Source organism: Fukomys damarensis, unplaced genomic scaffold (assembly GCF_012274545.1).
Source record: "Fukomys damarensis isolate Sample0158 unplaced genomic scaffold, DMR_v1.0_HiC HiC_scaffold_11, whole genome shotgun sequence".
In the NCBI taxonomy this organism is placed as follows: domain Eukaryota; kingdom Metazoa; phylum Chordata; class Mammalia; order Rodentia; family Bathyergidae; genus Fukomys; species Fukomys damarensis.
The window spans coordinates 27,399,010-27,419,025 of NW_022900923.1; the positions used below are offsets into that span (position 1 = coordinate 27,399,010).

General features: G+C 42.6%; 1 protein-coding gene and 1 pseudogene across 1 annotated transcript in view; one reads left to right on the plus strand and one right to left on the minus strand.

Moving 5' to 3' along the window:
* The first annotated feature begins 3,233 nt into the window (after positions 1–3,233).
* LOC104867407 lies at positions 3,234–13,301 on the plus strand (annotated as a pseudogene).
* Trmt1l (tRNA methyltransferase 1 like) overlaps positions 13,185–20,016 on the minus strand; it is a 42,587-nt gene continuing 35,755 nt past the window's right edge. Inside the window, exon 14 of the mRNA XM_019208599.2 lies at positions 13,185–14,084. Coding sequence (XP_019064144.1) covers positions 14,020–14,084 — 65 coding nt within the window. The 3' untranslated portion in view covers positions 13,185–14,019. The remainder of the gene's footprint in view (positions 14,085–20,016) is intronic.

Below are 20,016 nucleotides of genomic sequence, written 5' to 3' on the forward strand. Positions count from 1 at the left end.
CACCCAGAACTATGTCAAGCTGGTCAGTGTACCAATTTAGAAATCACATACCTTTGATCCCAGCATCACACACTTAACCCCAGCATGATATACTCTACATGCAGCCACCTCTGAAAAGCCACATGAAGCTTTGGGGCAACATCTAGACACGGGCCATAACAAATGATGTTGGGGCCAGGGATTAATTTCAGTGGTGTTGGTGCTTGCCTGGCAAGCAAAAGGTCCCAAGTTTGATCCCTGGTGCCGGGATCATGGCGGGGATGATGATGTTGCCTTTGTTTGGAATCAGTTGACCTTGTATGTGAGGGTTTATTTTTGAAGCTTTGTATTCCAGTGGTGTATATATTTGTCCTTATTATCAGTGCTACACTGTTTTGAGTATTGTAGCTGGGTAGTAAGTTTTACATGGTCTCTTTTTGTGCTGCTGGGGATTGAAACCAGGGCACTCTACTGAGCTATAATTCCTAGCCCTTTTTACTTTTTTAATAATTTTAGACAGGATCTCACTGAGTTGCTCAGACAGGCCTTGAACCTCAGACCGTCCTGCTTCAGCTTCTTGAGTGGCTGGGATTATAGGCATGTGCCACCACACCTGGTACATTATCATTAACCTTCTGAGCAAAGTGTATTCGAGAGAACCAAGGTTGAGGATGCTGACTTGGATGAAGTAACTAAATGCTAGGTGAGAAAAGTCATCTAAACATCCTTTTATTTCTATTTGGGAAATAAATTTTTTCTTCTTTTATACTGGTACCTTGGTTTATAAACTTAATTTGTTTTACATATGTGGGGAAGATGGTTGTGATTATGTTTATGTGGGGAAGAAGGCTGTGGTTGGTTGTTTTTGTCTCCTGGTGTAGAGTTTGTGAACAGAAGCAAAATTTTGCCAAATGCTTTTGTTTGCAAACTGAACTGTTTGGAAACAAGCATTTATAAACTGAGGCATTACTGCTAATCAACCATAAGAAAGGAATATTAGTGTGCAGTTGCAACTATAAAAATAAGAGCATTTCTGGATTTGTCTGAAAATCCACTGTTGTCACAGTAATAACACTATTAAAAAATCAACTTATTCAGAACTCTAAAATTAACCAAAGGCATCTAACAATTGGAAGATCCTTTAAATGTAGCAGTTTTTTGTAGTATTTAACTTAGCCTGTCCCATTTCCTGTAGCCCCATTATAACCTTCATAGCTATGAAAGCCAGCAGCCTACTATACCAGCTGTTGGAGATGACTTGAAGCTCTCTCAAAAGAACAAGTTTAGAATTTCCTCCCAAACAGCCATTAAACTATCCCAAAAAACTTACTTTAAAGAGTTGTCACTGTTTAGCCTGAATGGCATCTTCCCCCCGCCCCGCTTCGGTACCAGGGATTGAACTCAGGTCCTTGTGCTTGCAAAGCAGGCAAGCAGAACCACTGAGCTAAATCCCTGGCCCTGACATCTCGGTTTTTGAAAAGATTTATTTTCAGAGCTTGTCTTTATTTAATTGGATTCAGCTCACTTAGTGCAAATATCTCAATATCCAAGGAGTTTGTGGGAAAATATTCTAACATAGTTGCCTGAAGCGGTAGGGGCTGAAAAGAGGCTGCCCAAAAAATAGGCGGTGAGAGGGAAGATCCATCATATTCCTGAGAATCTTGAATGTATTGTGCAGGGCTTCTCAGAAGAACCCTAAGAAAGCACTAGTTTTATTTGTGTCAGACCTTGAGGCTCTGTGTGAGCAGAAAATGAAGCTAAGGCACAGTCTGAGCTTCTTGCTGAACTGTCAAAGTCGTAATCCCAACACAGAGTGGTGAGACATTTAAAGAAATCTTTTCCCAAAGAGTAGCTGATTACACAGCTAATAAAGCAAAGACTCCACTGTTCACACAGCAAAGAATGCATATCTTAGAAAGTACAGGAAGGTCTCTAAGCAAACAGTAAATACAAGTCTAGGCAAAAGATTCTAATATCCAGAGTTATCACAGTCTACTTTTCAGCAAAACATTACAAGATACATAAAGGAACAGGAACTGTATGAAGAGGTCTCAGATGTTGGGCTTAATCAAATACTTTAAGTTGGCTTTTTGTAATCATGTCTAAGCACCTAAAACTGTTAAGGGACTAAATATTAAGAGAAATTTATCACCAAAATTAAAAATGATGTAGAGCAGTGACAGTGAACCTTTCAGCGCTTTCAAAGATGACAGCCAGCTGTGGCATGTGTGCCAAAGGTTTACCACCACTGATCTAGAGGATCTCAACAGATGTGAATTGCTAGAATTAATGAACCTGACAACAGGCCAATTAAAAATAGATCTGCACAACTCTATTAAGTGCACTAATTTGTAGACTGCAAATTTCAGGAGAGAAAGTATATTTGAACAAATATCCAAGAAGTGAAAATTTTGATGAAAAATGTCAGTTGCACATCCAAAAACGCAACAAATTACAGTAAGCTCAAATCCACAAAACAGTCAGAAGCAGTAGGAAAAAAGCAGTTCACTGACTACAAGGGATCCTCAGTAATGCTCCTCTGACCCATGGAAAGTACTGGAAGGTAGACAGTCAACCAGCAATAAGCTTCCTGGTGTGTCCACAAGCAATCCCAATACTAGAGGAGCCAGGAAAATTGCATGTTCTAGCATAGCCTAGGAAGATTAGCAAGTCCCATCTCAAGAATTGAGAATGTAGTGTAGTGCTACTGAAAGACCTTCATTTCAATCCCCAACCACAACAAATAGGAAAAATAATTTTTAAAATAGTATTTTGGGACAGGATCTTACTAAGTTTCTCAAAATGGCCTTGAACTAGATGACTTGCTCTGTCCTTCCAAGCAGCTGAAATTACAGTTATGTATCACTGATTCTTTGTTTTGAGGACCAAGAAGTCTAAGCATACATTGCCAGCAAACTTCTAGTGAGGGGGCCCTCTGGCATGCAAACAGCTGAACTGCCTTCTCACTGTTATCACATGGAAAGCAAATGAGCTCTGTTCTGTCAAAAAATTACACATACCAACTCACAATTAATATAGTTATGTATTCAAGCATGTACTAATAAAATTTAAAAATGAATCTCAGGAATGTCCGCACTCATGACTTTCTTTAAACTTAATTTTATCTCCCAAAGGTTCCATTTGCAGATATCATGTGGGGGGGGTCACCAAATTTTTTAGGGTGAGGGGATGATGAAACCATCCATATATTTTTATTTGTTAACTTTTGATTTAAAATTGTATAGATTGCAGTTATGTCACTGAATAATGGTAACATTCTAAGGAATGCACAGGTAATTTTATTGTGAGAACATCACAGAGTACACTTAAACATACCCAGTTGGTCATCTAGTACATATCTAGGCTAGTGTAGCCGTCCCCAGTCTTTAGTCCCTTTTGGGGTACAACTGTAGCTGACCCACCAGGCCTGCTTTGGCCACAGGTTTCAGGTCTCTTGCCTCGGTCGCCACCTGTGAGGAGCCAGCTTTCCCCACCTAGGCACCTGCTACATTGTTTTCCCTGACCCCGGGGTGAACAAGGATGAATGAGAGACAGAGTCAGTTTAACATGCAGGCAGCCAGCGGTCTCTCCGCCTCTAGTAAACAGAAGAGCCCCCCCACCGCCCACAGTCCAGCTCGTCTGACCTTTGTTTACCCAAATACAGGTAAAAGCAATCAACACAATATTCTCCTTTCTAATATTCATTAGTATATGCTCAGGTAAACAACTTAATCTCAGCTGTCTTTTCCCTCAAATTTGAAATCTGCCATCACCCCTGAGTGTGGCCTTTCTGCTTTGTGCTTACAGAGGAGGCCAGTTAGGGCTCAGTTCTCTGGTCTCCCAGGCTGGTATGTGTTGCACAAAGGATATAGTCCTGAGCATGTTACTGTAATATATATTGACAATTTTATTTTTTTATATCTAAACGGTAAATATACAATATAAACCAAAAGTGGTAGTACGTGCCTCTAGTCCCAGCTAACTTGGAAGCTGAGGCAAGAGGAATACTTGAGCTCAAGAGTTAAAACTAATGTGGACAACATAAGACCCCCCCCATCTCAAAAACATAAAAGATACAAAGGCGAAAACATGGTGCACCTGTGTGGGAGCTGTTGTGAGCTCGGTCTGTTATAGCCTGGGCATCTGAGGTCTCCTGGAGGACCTGACCCTGTCATTAGCACAGGTGCATGGTGGGCCTCTGTACCATAAATTAACCACACATACACAGTATGGCTGTGCAAAGTCACAGATTTTTTTCAGTATGTAATAAGGACTATAACTGCCATGCAATAAAGAGCTTTGTTCCTCCTTTTTTGCCAGTGTCTGCCCTATGTGTCTTCTTTTTAGGACTCTCACCTGAAAAATGACCCCTTTAGCTTCTCAGTCCTAACAGTTGGCAAAGTCAGCAGCAGGATGCAAAGTAAGTGTCCAGTTGGTTTCTGTGGAAGCAGTGCCTGATAGGGGGAACCCCAGGGAGGTGCTATAAGTCCTTCCCAGCCTCACTCTGGATGCTGGTAGCTACCTTGGCAGCTTGGAAATCTCCAGAAGACTAGGAGGTGGTCCACCTGACTCTTAGAGATGTTCTACAGGCTTGGAATGCTGGACACAAGATTCGTCTCCCCCACTGTAAATCAGCATGGCCAATGGCTTGGTTGGTTTTCACTCTTCCGCCATGTGAGACAGGAGGCAGAAAATCTTGTCTGCTAAATGGACCAATTGTAGTGAGAAGACGATAGGCTGGAACAGTGACTGGTGGAGGTCATGTCAAGCGGTGCAGAAAGCTCTGCATCTTCCTGGAGCGTAAGTCCCAGTCACCAGGGAGGGTCTTCTAGTACTGCAGGCAATGCCCACTATCCAACAAGAGGTGAAAGTAGAGCCCTTGGCCCAAGCAGGGGGAGTTAAGCAGACCACCTATTTTTACCTGCCATATAACATATATGACCTATACAGCTGTGAAATTTTGGGAGCTGGCAAAATAAAGCAAAGGATGGGTGAGATGGTGCCTGCATGGCTGCTACAGCTATGGGATGAAGGGATTGTTAACATGGAGTTAAATCTCCAGGGTGTGGCCTAATTAGCATAGCCAACACTCCCTCCATAGGCTGCATTATATAGGATGCAGAGACCAGCCCATGGAGCAGGTAACCTGACCTTGATAATTTGGCTGATGGTTTGGGCAAACCTCACTGACTTGCTGGAGTAAGTCACTAAATGGACAACCTACCTGGACTTAGTAGGTGTGCTGCAAGAAATGGGACATGTGGCAGATGATGTTTGCTGCCAAGTATCATAGCCCTGATGAAGTGCTCAGGGTGCATTCATGAAAGATTTGATCCTGGCTGGCATGTTTGGCCCAGTGGTAGCCCTGCCAGTGCCTTTCATGGATAGCTCAATTCACAATGCAATAGATGTTTTGGTGCTATTGGGTGATTTATAGGTGAAACATCAGGGTAAAGTGAAACCTGTCAAGAGCCAACTACCAAAGGAGAAGCAAGTGGCCTCAGGCCAAATGGGACCAACCCCACAGAGACAGCTTGGTACGTTGAAGGTAAGCAGATACCAGATTTGGGGAGACCGGATAACAGCCAGCTAAGCATCTGATAAGATAGATGGGCAACCCTTAAGTGTTTTCTTTGTGGAAGCAATTGCACCCTGGCCAGCAATACCAGCTAGTGGGCCTGAAGGTCAAGGTGGTCCTCGTGAAACAAGATGAGATGACACTGGCAGCTTTTTATCGAGTAGGAGACAGGCTGAGTTACCCAATTGCTAGGGACTCTAGGAAATGAGAGGCCACATATAGAATTACTTATTGGTCCCTGAAAAATGGACAGCATGTGGTGGCATTGGTGGATACTGGAGCCAAGTCAACATGATTTATGGCAAACCAGATCATTTCACAGGATCCCCCGCATGCATAGAAGGGTATAGAGGGTACTATATCAATGGAGAAGGCCATGGTGACTTTTCAGCATCAGGCATTTGGCCCCACACCTATATGATGTCCGTTTCTCCAGTTGCTGAAAATATCCAGGGGGTGGACATACTGATTGATGTCTGCTTGAACACCATACAGCGAGAATTCCATTTGCAGATTTGCATGGTAAGAGCCATTGTCCAAAGACTTCCTTATGCACCACTGACGTCTCACATAGGCTATGCAGGTTGTGTGTGTAAAGCAGTACCGACTCCCTGGGAGTCATGAGGAAACAGGACAGACTGTTTTGAAATTGGAAGAGGCAAGAGTGATAATGCCTTGCATGAAGTCCTTTCAATTCATCGGTTTGGCCTGTGTAGAAGTCAGATGGGACATGGCTAATGACTGTGGACCACCAGGAACTGAACAAAGTGACTCCACTGCACACAGTGGTACCCAATATTGCAGATTTGATAGCCTGGCTCACCCTGACACTGGGTCAGTACCAATATGTAGTGGACTTGCCATCACTTTCTTTCCATTGCTATCATGCCTGATAGGATCAGTTTGCCTTCACCTGAGGAAGCAAGCAATGGAACTCTCAGTGGACCTTAGAGCCTTTCTTCAAGGCTATTTGCATGGCCCTACTTTGTGTCATGGCCTAGTGGCCCAGGACCTGGCCACGGGACCAAGCCACACTCTTGTGTCTTTGTTCCATTATGTTGATGATGTTGTGTTAACCTCTGATTGCCTTAACAGATTTGGAAGCTGCTGCACACAGTCTGAAAGAAGCTTTTCTGTCTTGGGCATGGAACGTCAATGAAGATAAGATCCAGGGACATGGTTTGTCTGTCAAATTCTTGGGTGTTATCTGGTCAGATAAGGCAAAAGTAACCCCTGATGCAATAGTAAGATCCAGGCATGCTCCACACTGACAACTGTGCATCATTTATAAGTGTATGTTGGCTTGCTTGGTTTCTGGTGGACTTTCATATTGCACCTAGCTACCTTGTTGTGCCCATTGTACCAGATGATCTGGAAGATTATGGGCCATAGGATTGGACTGATGCAGCAGAAGCTGCTTATCAGGACTTGTAAAGGGCAGTCATGCAAGTATAAGCCCTCTGAATTTTTTACCCTAGCCTGCCTAACTATGAAAAAGGATGAGATTGGGTTTGGTGGGGCTTATGGCAGAAGCAAGGGAAGCAGAAGCACCCTATTGGCGTTTGGTCCTAGCTGTGGAAAGGAGCTGAAGGCAGGTATTCCCTGATTGAGAAGGAGTTTGCAGTGGTGTGTGCTGCACTGCATGCCTGTGAAGGAATCGCAGGACAGTAGACTAGAAGTGCAGTCTAGGTACCTAACAGCCTGGGTGTGCACATGGATGTTTTGTCCCAGGAGTGGAGTGGCCCTGTCCCCCACTCTTACATAATGGTGAACTTATCTGCAGCAGAGAGCCTCCTTTTTGGCAGCCGAACTTGCAGTGGTTCTGGGATCTGTGACATATACAGCCCAAGAAGCCATACAGGATGATGGACTCCTGGTTATGACCCACACCCCCTATGTGGAAGGGAAAGGAGGACCCGCCCGCGGAGGCATGCTATACTGATGGCTCTAGTTGAGGCACAACCCTACAATGGACAGCAGCTGCTGTCCAGCCCCATACAGAAACACTCTGGTTTGAAATTAGAATAGGCCATCTACAGCCAAACCACTCTGAACACACCCAATCTCATCTGAAATCAGAACAGGCAAATCGAGCTAATGGGCAGAGTGGCGGGCATTAGGACTACTTGTCATGCATGAGGACAGACCTCTGCATGTTTGCACACAGTTGGGCTGTAATGTGAGGGATGATGCTCTGATTACCAACCTGGCTGGCCCAACATTGGCAGATAGGCATCAGCCCCTATGAGGTGCTGAGTTATGGTGAGACTTGTGAAAGCATGGCTAGACTATAAAACGTGTGGGGTACCAATGTGTCAGGACATAGGCCTCTCCTCTTACCAGGGAATGATTTAACAGACATCTTGACAGGGTAGCAGCCCTTCAAGGGCCATCCTCAGCAGTGGCACCACGGCTCCATAAGAAACTGGGACATGTAGGACCCCACACGATGCAAGCTGTAGCACAGCAATGGCCCTTGGATTTGACTCCTGCAGAGGTAAGAGTAGCAGTGAAATTGTGCCCTCAAGGGACTTAGGAGAGTGGCCTGCAGACCTTCTGGGAAATTGGGAGTTTCTCTTGAAGTCCTGGGGGAGGGACTATGACATGCTATAGAGCTACAGCCCTGGATTTCAACATGGCCCCTGAAGACCTCGGTATACTCCCCATCTGATGCTAGGGCCACCATCCTAAAGGATTTCCCTGAGGGTGATAGACCTGGCTCCAACCCTCTTGCCTTGGGTGGCAATGGGGACCCAGATCTGCTATTCTAAACCAGAGGTAGAATGGTCTTAGTCACCATCCTGTCATGGGGTGCACATGTGGCCTGCATCTTCCCCAGAGGATGGGACCTCCCTACGATGGTTTCTCTTTCTGCCCTGTCCTCTTGACTAGGATGAGTCAAGCCAATAACATTATCTCCTAGGCTCACATATATTTGCTCGTGTGCACCAGCAATCATACTATTGGGTGTTCATGGAACTCCCAACAAACGTGGCCGAGGGCCTTCCATGGAGAATTGCATCTGTGTCCCTGCTCAATTTAATGGACTGGTGACGACAGAACTAGAATGGACACACCTGCGATCAGTGACGCCAGGCTGTTGAGGCACTGATCCAGAAGAGCACAACCACTCTACAAGGACTGGGACCGAGGATGTATAATGTCTAGGGTGGATGACAGGGAGCTAAGTAAATGTTGTTTGATGTCACTCCACTATGCATTGAACAGGTCAGAGAGTCAGCGGGAATTGCACAGTGGGATAGATACCATTGAACTTGTGTAATGACATGTTATGGGTGAATGACACAAATGCTTGCTGGGATGGCCATAAGCTCATAGGTACAGTGCCCACTGATTGGCCCATTGTGGACTCTTTATATGTCTGTGGCACTATGGGTTAGGTGTACCTCCCTGAGTACTGGATGGGGTGCTGCACTTGGGGGTTTCCTTATAATAAGGGTACTATCCAGCTCACTGGCAGGCACACCTCACAGTTGGGATGCTGAACATCACAGATGGCACCAAGTTAAATGGGTGACCTCCTGGTTTTATCCTATGACAGTGATGATACCAGGCGCAGGGACTGCAAGATAAAGCTCTAGCTCAATGCATGGCACAGGCACTGTGTATCACATGCTAGTCTTTGATGTTGCTCATGGACAAAAAAGATAAGAAAGGTAGTGTTACAGAACTGAATGGCTCTGGATTTGCTGACTGCAGCAGAGAGAGGCACCTGTGCTCTCCTGCATGTAGAATGTTGCATTTTTATTCCTGACCACCAGACGCAAGTACAAGAGGCCTCGCAAGAAATGGATCCAGAGGGTATAGCCTTCCAAGCCTTGCAACAAGACCCCCTGACCCAGTGGTGGGAATCCTTGCGATCCACCTGGTGCTGGGTAACTCACGGCGGTGCTGTGACTTTCAGGGGTCCTGCAGTAGCCATGGTGTGTGTGTGTAGGGGAGTATGTGTTGTTCTCTGTATTACTGGTGTAGACTCTGGGCACCTTAAGGGGCAGCCCTGTGTACCACCTACAAGAAATGGCAACCTCCTGATCTTTAAGGAGGTAGGATGTGGGAGCCATTGGAGATATGTCAGTCATGGCCTGGGTTTCTGAGGACTCCTGGAAGACATGACCTGTTGCTAGCACGGGTGCAGGACAGGCCTCCTTATGTAACCATAAATCAACCATGCATGTGCAGCATGGCTTTGTAAAGTCACACAGCTATTGTTTTTAGTATGCCTCAGTATGTGATAAGGGGCACTATAACTATTATGCAATAAAAAACTTTATTGCTGCTTTTTGCCACTATCTGTCCAACACACCTTCTTCTCTTTGGGACTCTCACCTGAAAAATTAGCCCTTCAGCCCCTCGATTCCAATAATCTGTACAGGGCACTTAGCATGAGTGGAATTTGCAGGGCTGGGAATTTGCTCTTGGTGAGTCAGTGAGTGAGTGGTGAGTGAATAACAGCCTGGGACTTGTTTCTGCTACAGACATTTTAAACACTGCACACTTAGGCTATTTAAAAATTATTTTTCAATAAGTCAGCCCTATTTAGCTTATTTTACTTTTATATTATATAACAGTTTAAACATTGTACATCTATATAAAATGTTTTCTTTATATCCTTATTCTATTAGCTTGTATTTTTTATTTTTTATACATTAAAAAGAATCCTAAAATACATTAGCCTAGACCTGTACAGGATTACGATCATCAGTATATGTGCTGCCGAAGCGAGCACAAGGATCACGATCATCAGTATCACTGTCACATCCACATCATGACCCACACTAGATCTTCAGGGCAGTAATACATGGAACTGTCCTCTCCTCTGAGATAGGTCTTACAGGATAGCTCCTGAAGGACCTGCTTGAGAAGGCCTCACTCTTCAGAAATATTAGGTGAGCCGGGTGTGATGGCGCACGCCTGTAATCCCAGCACTCAGGAGGCTGAGGCAGGAGGATCCAGTGAGTTCAAGACTAGCCTGGGCTACATAGTGAGTTCCAGGTCAGTCTCAACTGCATAGTGAGACCCTGTCTCAAAACAAACAAAACAAAACCAAAACAGAAATATTAGTTGGCTTCTTAGGATCCACCTTTAGAGTTTCATAATGACTATTCCCAGCCCAACCCAGGTTTTTGATATAATTACAGGTTAATCCTTTCTGAATTGCATCAGTGTCCTCTACTGAAGCAATCATCTTCATATGGTAACCTGTTAAAAGCTTCTATAACTTCTTGGTCCGATGGTTGGTCAAATGGTGTGTGGGGAAGAAACACCACCTCAGTAATGGAATGAAGATTACCAGTAAGAGGAGGACATAACAGGGTTGTCGACATTAAGAACTTTGAAACATATTACTCCCCAAACAGTACTACCTTATATCTCTGGCATAGCAATTCAGGAGGGCATCCCAAGATCTGAAACTAAAGCTATTACAAGAAAACAGAAAAAAATTGATATAAGGCAATGATTTTTTGGATATGGCCTCAAAAGTACAACAAATGCAAAAATATGCAGATGTGATTGTTTCAAACTAAAATACTTCTGTATAGCAAAGTAAAGAACAGTAAAAAGATAACTGTAGAATCTGACAAAATATGATTACACACTCTCCAAAATATATAAGGAACTCAACTCACTAGCAAGAAAACCCAGTTTTAAAATGAGCACAGGACCCAAATGGACTTTTCTCAAAAGAAGACATGGTCCAGGGATTTAGCTCTGATGCCATGCCTGCCTCGAAAGCTCATGGTCCTGACTTTGATCCCTGGTACTGGGGGGGCGGGCAAACAACCAGTAGGTATATGATAAAATGCTCAATATTACTAATCATTATGGAAATACAAATTAAAACCACATGTTAGAATGCCCTATTACTAAAGTGAGAAAAAGGTTAAGTGTGAGGATGTGGAGAAAAGATCCTTGTACACTGTTGGTGGGAAAGTAAATACAAACATTATTGAAACCACTATGGAGGTTTCTCAAAAAGAGTAACTTGTCACCCAGCAATCCCACTTTCTGGCATCAAACCAAAGGAAATAAAGTCTCTGTCAAAGAGCTGTACTCCTTTATTGAAGTGTTGTCACTCACTACTAAAGGAATCAAAGGTAAGTGTCTGTTGATACATGAATGGATAAAATAAATAGAATGGATTTACTTAGCTGTTAAGGAAATTCTGTCATTTGTGCAAACATGGACAAACTAGGAGAATATTCTGCAAACTGAAATATGGGAGACACAGAAGGACAAATAACCGCAAACTTGTGGAATGAACTCAACAGAGTGGATAAGATTGCCAAGGGGCAGATATTGAGGAGATATTTAGTTAGAAGATAAAAGGTTTCAAAAAAAAATGTGCTGTCATAGACTAAATGCACATCCCCCACTTGTATGTGCAAATGTAACCCTCAGTGTAATAGTATTTGGAGTGAGGGTCTTGAAGAGGTAATTAGGTTGTAAGAATGGAGTCCTTATCAATGAGATTAGTGCCTTTATAAAAGAGGTCCCAGCCGGGGATTTAGCTCAGTGGCGCCACCGCCTGCCTCGCAAGCACAAGGACCCACAAAGCGTTCAATCCTAGGTACCAAAAACCAACCAACCAACCCAGAGAGTTCTTCCGTGTATAAGCCACTTAGTCTATGCAGTGATGGTTAGAGACCAGAGCCCAAACTTCAGCCCCCAACCCACTCATTTGTCACAAAGGGCCAATTCTGTAAATAAACCCCAGTACTGAAGTTTTAGCTTGGAAATAACTGTTAACCAATGGTCAACTTCTGGAGCGACTTGGCTTGTGTGGCGGCTGCAGCATGGGTGCCATTGATTTGCCACCATTGGTCTGGAGTAATTTATTATAGCAGCCAAAACTGACTGAGACGTCAGGAATTAGAAACAAAAACTTAAAAAACTAAAATCTGGGCGATGGCTCGCAAGCGCTAAGCCTCCGGAACGGACCTCGAGAAAACATCTGGTTAAACACCCTGTTCGCCAGGGAAGTTGATCCGAGGACAGACGCTCGCTCGAATCTCCCAGCCAAAAGGAAACCAGTAGTCTGTGCAAGTTACACTTTCACAATGTTAAAAAAATCGGAACGCCTAGAAGAACACAACAAAATCGGTCAAGAGATGTTACCAGAGGTTCACGAAGATAAACACTACCCTTGCACTTCGGCGGGAACTTGGCGCACGTGGTGTGGCGAGCAGCATCGAACCGCGCACCTGTGCAGGTCTGAAGGCGGCTGCCCCGCCCTCGTGGAGGTCAGGCGTAAACCGAGGAAGTCGGGAATTGCGCATTTCCGTAAGCTTCTCCCGGAAGAATCGGCTGCTCCTGGAGTTCAGTTTCTGGAATGAACCTGGCCCCCGCCAGGACCTAACATCTACGGACTCGGGTCTTACCGGCTCCGACCAGGAACCAAGATGGAATGGGGCGAGGCGATAAGGAAGCAGTGGGAGGGCTCTTCTCTCAGATCGGCCACTATGTACGGTGCATCACCTTTGGGCTTCCAGGGGTCTGCAGAGCCCGGAAGGCCCGCGGAACCCAGCCGGGCACAAACCCGGCTGGGAGGAGCTGGTCCCACTCAGTCGAAACGGAGTCGAGAATCGTGATCCCTCCGAAGAGCTCGCCCTGCGGTACAGCTGGAGAATCGGTCCATGCCTACCTAAGTGTCGTGGCAAGTATCTGTCGCGAATTAAGTTGTGTACCAGGTGGAAAAAGAAACACTGGAAACGGCTGTACGTAGCTTACAGGAGACCTCTTCGCTCTAAAGCTGAGGTGATCACCAGAAAGGAAATCGTCTTGCAGTGATCGCAGCAAGGCTCCACCGGCCTCTCCGAGACCCCGTAAATTTGTCAGACCAACCGTGGAGGACTTCGCCTTCCCTCCCTCCCTGGCCGCCAGGGAAAATAAGATTGCAGCCATGAAACAAACAAACAAACAACCAAAACACATTTCTTTCTAAAAAGCAAATGCATTTTTTAATCACAGATTTTGACATATTTCTTGTGTGCAGAAGAAAGACGAATTTTATCATGTTTCTCAAGCACTTTGTGTCTCAAGGAAGGAAGTACCAGAAGACTTTGGAATTCAGTCTCCCTTCTAACCAGCCGGAATGGAGCTGGCCGTGGTGCCCACGGGGCACTTAATTAGTAATTCGCTCAGGGCATCGTGTGGCCCTGTGGGTGGGGACGGAAGGCCTGAACGTGCGTAGCATATGTGAGTTTTGAAATGAACACCTTGAATAGCACCGCTTTTTACTTGTGATATTTTTCTGTAAAATAAGTAGTCCTTGGCAAAAAGGTTTGATTTTGTAAAGCATCACTTGTAACCTCTGACGGTCTCCGGTTAGGGTTTCAGTATGCGCGCAGCAGACTCCGAGACGTGTGAAGGGCAGTGCATGTTGAGGTTTACAGTACGCGTAAAGGCCCATAGGGCGCTTGGCCTCGCTGTTGGATTTCCTTCTAGTATAGTTGCCAATCTCCAGACTGTAATCCTGTGAGTGTCCCGGTGAACTGAAAAATGACATCTGCCCCACAGATTAAAGAATTTATGTGTAAAAGTGTGCAAAAATCTCATATCAGACATTAAGCTTTTACATGTGAATGGTTTCCTCTGAGAAAAGTACCAAAGTCAATAAAATTCTTAGTTTTCACATAAAATCTGAGAAATGCTCATATTCAAAATTAAAAGGAATTGAGAATAATGGAACTAGGAAATTAAGAATATATGATACAAAGCCGGGCGTGGTGGTGCATGCCTGTAATCCCAGCACTTGGGAGGCTGAGGCAGGAGGATCACAGTGAGTTCAAGACCAACCTGCACCCTGCACTACACAGTGAGTTCCAGGTCAGTCTCAACTATATAGTGAGACCCTGTCTCAAAAAAAAAAAAAAAAAAAAAAAAAAAAAAAAAAAAAAAGAAAAAAGAAAAAAAGAAAAAGTATATGATATAAGACATACTTAAAACCAACAGAAGAACTAGAAAATAATGTGAAAAATACCAGAAAGTAAAGACATGGAAAATAAATCTGAAATCTACAAGATGCTTCCAGAAGAGTAGAAAGATGAAATGTAGAATAAAAACAACATAATAAATTGACTCAAAAGTGAACGACTTGAATTTCTGAAAAGACTGAGAGAATGCCTAGTATAGCACAGAGAATTTAAAAAGCAAAATGTGCACACTGAGTATGTTCTGGAATGTTCATAGTCTCTTAACCAGACCAAGCTCTGTTTCAGAAAACAAAAAACAAGAAGATACCCACATCAGGTATATAAAAAAATATAAAAGAAAAATTAAACCCTCCTCATTTTTTGTTGCTAATGCCTAAATTGAAAATAAGAGGACACTAGTATATTTAGAAATGAATCAATCCTTAGCCTACTTTCATCCCTAAGAACTTGGCTTGCTAAATTTATGCACATTTCTTTGGTTAAAAAAAAAAAAGACTAAAACATTACCATTCTTCTCTGACTTCTTTACCTGAATAATGTGTGACTTTGTATTTCAGTTCTTTACACCATTATGTACTCTTCTCTGAAAGGAAGGGTTGAAGAAGAAAAAAAAAAAAGTTGACAAATAAAAGGATTGTTATTTTTTCTGTCTCTAAAACATGAATTTATCTTTGAAGGCATGTGATAAAATCTTTACACACTTGGGCATGCATAAAGATAGCAGTAGAGTCTCATCAAATATATTGAGATTTTCACTGACAAGAATTTAATGAGTTTTTACCTATTCAGAAGGTGTTAGATTGTAATTTTTTCTACCAATCTAAAAGCCCCGTGAAAATTTTGCTATACAAAATGAGAATAAACTGAGTGCTTTCTGCATATGTATAAATTATTGAGTATAAAGTATAAAGCTGGAAATTTCAGAAATGGAAAATATACAGTAAATCTAGAGGTTAACTACTTTCTTTTTCTTTTTTTTTTTTGGTACCAGGGATCGAACTCGGGTCCTTGCGCTTGCAAGGCAGGCCACCGAACCACTGAGCTAAATCCCCAGCCCCTAACTACTTTCTGATAATCATTCTCTTTCAGAAGTTTCTACTGGACTGCCTTTGACCACACATAAGTACTTAAACTTTTACTTACATTTTTATTTCTTTTAATAAATGTAGATTACCAAGTGGCTAAAACAGTTTGAGTGGCACTGGGTAAATTAGTTAACCTGGTTTAGCCTTAATTCCTTTTTCTATGAAAAGGATGATATATGAAACTGCTCTGTATGTTATACAATCTTTGTACAGTAAGTATATTGTGAACTATATACCGTGTAGTGCTGTCTCTCACATATACAAGATACTATAATTAATACTCTACCTCCTACATGTTTTGTGTGGTTGTATGGCTTGTACCTAGATGTCCCTCCAAAGCCTCACGTGCTCATAGATGTGGTTTTTGGAGGTGGCTGGATCTCAGAAGTATGATCCTGGGATTAAGGGTGTGTGATAACGAACACAATGGTTTTGCATTGTTTTAGGTGTGGATAATGATGGAAGGCTCACCCTGAGTGTGGGTGGCACCAAGTAATAGGCTTGCATCCTGGCTGGACAAGAAGGAAAGATGGGAGGCAGGTTACTGGCTGCTACTGCTTCTTGCCTACCCTAGCATGGACTATTTCTCCTCAGGCTTGTCCCACTGCCATGCTGCCCTGCCTTGGAGCCAGCTGACTATGGACTGACACCTCTACAACCTGAGTTGAAATAAAACCTTTCCTCATTTAACTTATGGGTATCGGGTATTTTTTCTCAGCAACAAGAGAACTAAGACGCTTGGTAAATTTTATTCCATGGCCTACCTAAGCTAAAATTCTGTCAGTGCACTTCAGTTGTAAAAAACAAAAACTCAACCAAAAATCTAGGTTGAAGTTTGTGGCTTTGGGATAGCTCATACAATCTACTCACATTTTAAATGTAATTCACTTATCTTCTCCAGAGAAGTAGGAAAGGATCCTTGGGATAAGAGAGGGGTTGGTTCTTGCAGTGGGAAAGGGCAGCAGCTGAGAAGGGAACTATATGGCTATAGATGTTGAGGATTTATAAATATAGGCATTGACTTGTTTAGATGTTCATACTTTGCAACCTCTTCCCAGGCTTGGGGAATTCTTACGAATGTGATGAAAAGCCATTTTCTTACTGAGACTAAAATTGGAAGTTGGCCATTTTTTCATTCCCTCTTGTAGCTTGTATGCTGAGATGGCTAGAAAACACAATTGGATATTACAAACCGGTGGAATCCTTATCTATCTTGGTCTTTTGAGAGTAGAGGCATTGGTCAGGAAAGACTATTATTCTGAGAACTGCAGTTAAGTTTTGGAAAGACTTGGATGAATGAGTACCCTAAATCCCTAACTCATTTGAAGCAGAAGGAAGCCTCCTATACGTTTTGGTTGATGACTCCTTAACCAACTCACTTAAAACAGAAGTCAGGCATGGTGGTACATGCCTGGAAACCCAGTACTTGAGAGGCTGTGGTGGGAGTATTGCAAATTTCAATCCTGCCTGGGCAACTCAGGGAGATCCTGTCTCAAAATAAAAAACAATGGGCTGAGGATGTAGCTTAATGGTAGAGCACTTGCATAGTATGTGCAAAGCCCTGTGTTCCTCAGCACCACAAAAGGAAGGAAAGAAGGGAAAGGAAAACGGAAGGGAATTATAGTTTGATGCAAAGGCTCTGAGTTCAACCCCCAGTATCACACATACTTACAAAAGGCATTCCTTTGCAAAGAAGCCTACATACACACCATGTCTACAATGCTTTATTGTCTCTCAGACAGTTTGAGTCATATCCCAATGTGTCCCAGGGGGACAAATATATGGTGTGATCTGGAAGTTTGTTTTTTTTCCAGATGTGTGGAGAATACTTGCAGAAATACTCTGTATACAGGACCTTGAAAAAACATGACCTTAAACTGGGTCAAACAGCATGAGTACTGCTGTGGTTTGAATATTTGTCCCCCAGAATTCATGTTGGAAACTTAATTTCCAAAATCATGTGTTAATGGTATTTGGAGGTGATAACTTTCAGAGGAGATTGGGTCACAAGAGATCTGCTCTCATGAATGAATTAATGTATTCATGGATTAAGGTAGTGGCTTTGTTATAAGTGAGCTTTCTCTGACACACTTACTATTTTGCCATGTGATGCTTTCTGTCGTGTTATGCAGTAGGAAGAGTCTTATCAGATGGAGAGTAAATGCTACCACCATTTTCTTGGGGATGCCAGCCCTCAGAACCATGAACTCAATAATTTTACTCTTTATAAATTACCCAGTCCAGGGCTGGGGATTTAGCACAGTGGCATCGCACTGGCCTCATAAGTGTAAGGTCCTGAGTTTGATCCCCAGTACCCTCCACCAAAAAAAAAATTAAAAGAAATGACAAAAAAATTTTTTGTCCAGTCTGTGATACTTGGATATAGCAACAGAAAACAGATTAAGACAGGTTCATTCAATCCCTGGTACCAAAAAACAACAAACCTAAGGGTCACCTATAAGAGAGACTCTGGCTCGGTTTGTTAGCCTGTGTGACCTGGAGTGGTTCTGATTATAAGACATTTTGACTGCAACGACTCTTCTAAAATGGAGGTGATACATTATAAATTAGTTGATATGATAGGAAGGAAATCAAAGGCAGAAAAGAGAATGTTGGAAAAGATTTAGTATGTGTGATATTCTAATTATGTCCTGCATTGAGAAAAACTGGTGAGTAGAGCATGTGGCATTCTAGAAAAGCTTTTTGATGTCTACAGGCCAGGGATGGCAGGCAGTGGGAGAAGCTTCAATTAAAATGGACTTCCTGATTCTATAGGTATCACCAAGATTACTGTCAGAGACAAAGCACAGTTATGCTTAGCAATGGGGATATATTCTGAGACATGAGTTAGGTGATTTCGTGGCAGTGTGAACATCATAGAGTTACACAAACCTCGATGGTGCTGGACAGTCACTTGATGCAGTGTGGTGCGGTCGGAGCAACAAAGAAACTAAACATAAGACATTGGAGCTGCTGCTGGCAGAGCATGGTATACTGTTTTACAGTAAACTTAAAAAAATGAGTATACGCTAAAAGACTGAAAGTATAAAAGTAAATACCTAAATTCTTTTTGATCTTTATCAAGCATTACGCACTTTATCTACATGCATGTGCCATCCTTTTTATGATTGGCAGTACAGGTTAATACCATCATCAGCACAAATGCATAACGTGTTGCGCTATGTTACATGAGCTAAGTTATTACCAGGCAATAGGAATTGTTTAGCTCCATTATGTTATGGAACCATCATCACACGCGCAATCTGCTGCTGAAACATTACGTGGCACATGTCCATAGTTTACCTCAATGATAAGAGTAGAAAGGTGGACATGGTTACCATAATAGGCATCAGGACTCGGGATAATCAGCAATCTAATGCAAGGTTTGGCCTTGGTTAATTGATCAAATGATCTATAGGACCAAAATAAGCTAACTCCATGATCCAATTTGATTTGTGTAACTTTTTTATTGATTTGAGCCACTACTCAAACACAACCTCTCTTGATTCCTAGGAATGATTTAATTCACAATTCCTGATTCCTTTGAGATAATATCTTGACATAACATCACAAATATGTATTACGTTATCTTTCAGCCTCCTCCAGAGTAATCTGTGGCCATTTATCAGTGATTATGCAATGTAGAAAGGAATCCTATACCTTTCAGGAACACTGAACTGGTCTTGCATTAATTATGAATTCTGGGAATCAGTGTATCACACATCTTTTCAGAGCAGAAGTCAGTCTGGTAGGTTAATGGTCTTGACTCAAGATTACCAAGTCAGTAGGGCTGGGGATTTAGCTCAGTGGTTCTACCACCTGCCTTGCAAGCAGAAGGACACGAGTTCCATCCCTGGTACCCAAAAAGAAAAAAAAAAAAAAAGATCACCAAGTCAAACCTGTTCTCTGGTTACTTCTCCCATTTCCTGAGAGTATGGTTATAGTAGTATTAAATAAAACACTGGTTTCCTGAACTAGTTTCTGATATTTTAATGAAGGAACACAAGTGATATCACTTTACATTGTGGTCACCATTGGGAGTGCCCCAAATTACAACTGTTGTTAGGGGAACGAGATTGCTAATGTAGAACTAGATGAAATTTTTAAAAGTACTTTCTCTTTATGTTGATGTACCTTATCATAGAGTTCTAAACTATTTCCTACCAATTTTTTCTTTAGAAAAATCTGCCTTTATATGTGAAATTAATATGCTACATATATACTTTAGAAAATAATTACATCTTTCTGAATCAAATTAGGCTCTCTGCATAAACTTTATCTCAGCATTGACCAATATATCACACCGATAAATACTTAGCAAAATTTGACACTGATCTTCAGTGTAACAATATGTACTTCAAATCAGATAATCAAGTACTAGGTTTGCTTCCTGGGTTTACAGTAGTTTTTCTTTTGAATT